The sequence below is a fragment of the Castanea sativa genome, chromosome 4 (genome assembly GCF_040712315.1).
Source record: "Castanea sativa cultivar Marrone di Chiusa Pesio chromosome 4, ASM4071231v1".
In the NCBI taxonomy this organism is placed as follows: Eukaryota; Viridiplantae; Streptophyta; class Magnoliopsida; order Fagales; family Fagaceae; genus Castanea; species Castanea sativa.
The window spans coordinates 29348326-29351519 of NC_134016.1; the positions used below are offsets into that span (position 1 = coordinate 29348326).

General features: G+C 32.9%; 1 protein-coding gene across 1 annotated transcript; it reads left to right on the forward strand.

Annotated features, from left to right (window-relative positions):
• Positions 1–308: 308 nt before the first annotated feature.
• On the forward strand, positions 309–2216 carry LOC142631977 (transcription factor BEE 1-like). Its single transcript, XM_075806380.1, has 6 exons — positions 309–833; positions 948–1067; positions 1215–1280; positions 1410–1478; positions 1575–1652; positions 1921–2216. Exons 1-6 carry the CDS (start codon positions 441–443, stop codon positions 2014–2016), a joined length of 822 nt encoding a protein of 273 aa, XP_075662495.1. The 5' UTR covers positions 309–440; the 3' UTR covers positions 2017–2216.
• Positions 2217–3194: the final 978 nt, after the last annotated feature.

Genomic DNA, 3194 nt, shown 5'->3' on the forward strand with positions numbered 1-3194 from the left:
AGTTATACATTTGAAACTCGATTTTTAGAAAATTAAGTTTCAAAATAGGGATATTTCCCTAATTAGTTTCAGACATGGAGATTTTACTGGATATTAAAATGGGAGAAGGGGTGGAAAAGCTCATTTTAACCCACAAGCTTATCTTTATTTTAGTTTAGTTTTGGTCAAGTGCCAGCATCTTACCAGTTAGCATGGCCCATTTTATTATTGGATACATCTCCTGAAGGTGGTACCCACAGGAAAACACAACCACAGAAGCTAAATTGCCATATGTTCTCCCTAAAATGCTTCTCTTTTTCATTCTTTTATGTGAAAGCAAAATATTGAGGATTCACACACACTTGAATCCTAATCCCACACTATAAGTAGCTGTCTCACACCAGCCTCATTATCTAAAAACCAAGTTAAGCCTCTTAAGAAACCCTGTCTTTCAAAATTCCATGGCCGAATTCACAGCAGATATGCAAGGCTTTAGATCCTCATTTCCTGTCTTAGACATTGATCAAAACATGGATATAATAAACCAATATGCAGGGCTAAACCCAAGTGTCCTGGAGACTTCAAACTTGGATTTCCAATGCTACAATCCTTTCTCCAATGGTAATGTCTTTAGCCACCAAGCGCCAGAATTCACAGCAAACTTAGCAGAAACTATTCCAGCAACTTTCCATGAGTTTAATCAGAATGTGATGCCTGAAGCTCAGCACATAAATGTCACAGCTGCTGGAAATGAATTCCATGAAAGTCAGAAGAGAAAAGCAATGGACATGTATGAGAGCAGCTCTGGAACCTCAAGTCCCCTAGTTTCGGAGGATGTGATTAAGAAGAAGAAAGTAAGAATAATGCTTCCTTATCATATTCTTAGACTTGGAAGAAGATATATTTATGTTAATAAGTTTTGAATTGGTCTTTGGCTTCATGAATTATTTGGTTTTGTATGTTTGCAGAATTCAGGAAGAGGGAAGAGAGTGAAAAGCAATGAGAAGGAACTAGAGAATCCAAAGGAAGTGGTCCATGTTAGAGCCAGAAGAGGCCAAGCTACTGATAGTCACAGTCTAGCAGAAAGGGTAATTCCAAAAACTTACTTCAACCCAAAATAATTAAGCTCTTGATCACAAAGATGTTCACTACAAAACCAATTTAGTTAAACTGTATTTTTTCTAAACTATATATTATAGGTATTATGAGGTTGATGTATATGTAATTTCAATCAGGTTAGAAGAGGAAAGATCAATGAAAGACTCAGATGCTTGCAAGACATTGTCCCCGGATGTTATAAGGCAAGAAAATTTTCTTTTAATAGACTTTTTTTTGTTATTTAAAAAAAAAAAAAGAATAATTAAAATTTCTCTTTGGGTTAAAAATAAAATTGGACTATCTATATTCTAAAATGGATTATGAAATTACAGAGCATGGGGATGGCAGTAATGCTGGACGAGATAATTAATTATGTTCAGTCCTTACAAAACCAAGTCGAGGTGAGCCAAAATTATAATACAACACTTTTTTTTTTTTCAGTAACAAAATAATTTTTTTAAACACTAACAGTTACATTTCTTTGGATTTGAGTGCAGTTCCTTTCTATGAAGCTTACAGCAGCGAGTTTATTTTACGACTTCAACTCAGAGACAGATGCTTTAGAAACAATGCAGGTGCTTCCTCTAAAATTGTATAGCTCATTTTCTGCTTTCAATTTCTAAATGGCAAATTGACTGCTTCATCTAGCCTTTGTTTACTTTGAACGGTTAAAATAAACTATCTGGTGAAGAATATTAAGTGACATACACATAAAATCTAGCTATATTTGACATGCCCAAATGCTTAACTGCGTGTAGTTTGTGTTCTATTTTTTAATTGTAGTTTGTATGTTAGAATTGGGTATGTGATTGATGAGTGATATGAATGATTTTTTTGTTACAGAGGGCTAAGGCCAATGAAGCAAAAGAGTTGGAGAGATTGATGAGACAAGGAAATGGAGGACTTGATTCATTTCACTCAAATTGGTCGCCACTTTGACTTCAGAATTGGATGTTACCCCTTGTCATTCAACATTAAGATGCTTCATTTCCCAATAGTTTCCTCTGTATGAAAATATATTTGTTCCCACTTCGTGCTATACAGGCAGAAGTTTATATTCATACTTGTACAAGTCCTTACACGTTGGGGAATTCAACTAAGATTAATATAAGGCTTATAATTTTTGTTTTTATCCTAAACTATTGTTGAATTCCATCAGTTTTTTTTTTTTTTAAAGAAACAGAATTCCTTCAGTTTGAAAGTATGTTGAGCATCATTGCCAATCCAAAAATTATAATGTCTGTAGTGCCATATGATCCAAAGCACCATAAACATTAATCACCTTGATTGGACTTGAATGTGGTGTGGTGTGTTGTGTTTGTGCTCATAATTACACATTGATTGCAAGAGAACCAAAGGTAATTGACTTTAAGAAATTGAGGATGCTTTATTTATATTGCTGACAAGAGCTTTGAGCACAACTTGTATTTGAGCCTGATAAGACTAATTTAGAAGATGCCTCACTTGTATCAAAAAAAAAAGAAAAAAGAAGATGCCTCACTTACAAGTAACAAACCTAAAACCAAAACATTGCATAGTATTTTTCCCACTACCTTATTTATTATTCATGGATTCTTTATGGTTTAAAATTTTAACTTTTAGAAAAATTTAACTTTGAAATGGATATGTTTTATTTAAATATAACAAATCTAAACATATATTCATGTCACATTATTTGAATTATTAAATAACGTAATACATTGTATACCATCAGATATAAGAAATAAATATTAATAGTAAAATAAATTATGTCAATATCAAATGAATACAAGCAAAAATTTATTTGTCATTTTTGCATTCTGAGTCTTTAAACTTCAAAAATACACTTGTTTATGTAAAAGATTTTGTTATTGATATAACTTGGACAAGGGGCAAAGTTCATAAAATGATTATTTATGCCATGAATCTTGATGGGGTTTGAAATCATACCATACATCATTTATTCATTCTTATCCATTTAAGGAACAAGAATTTCCACTTCCCTTGAGGCAAATCTAGAATACAATCTTTCAAAGTGTCATTAGAATGGGCGTAAAATTCCAATTGCTACCTACCATTGATACCACAACAACCTGCTGCCATCACTAGTTGTTTAGTATCCCATGTCGTGTAGGGTA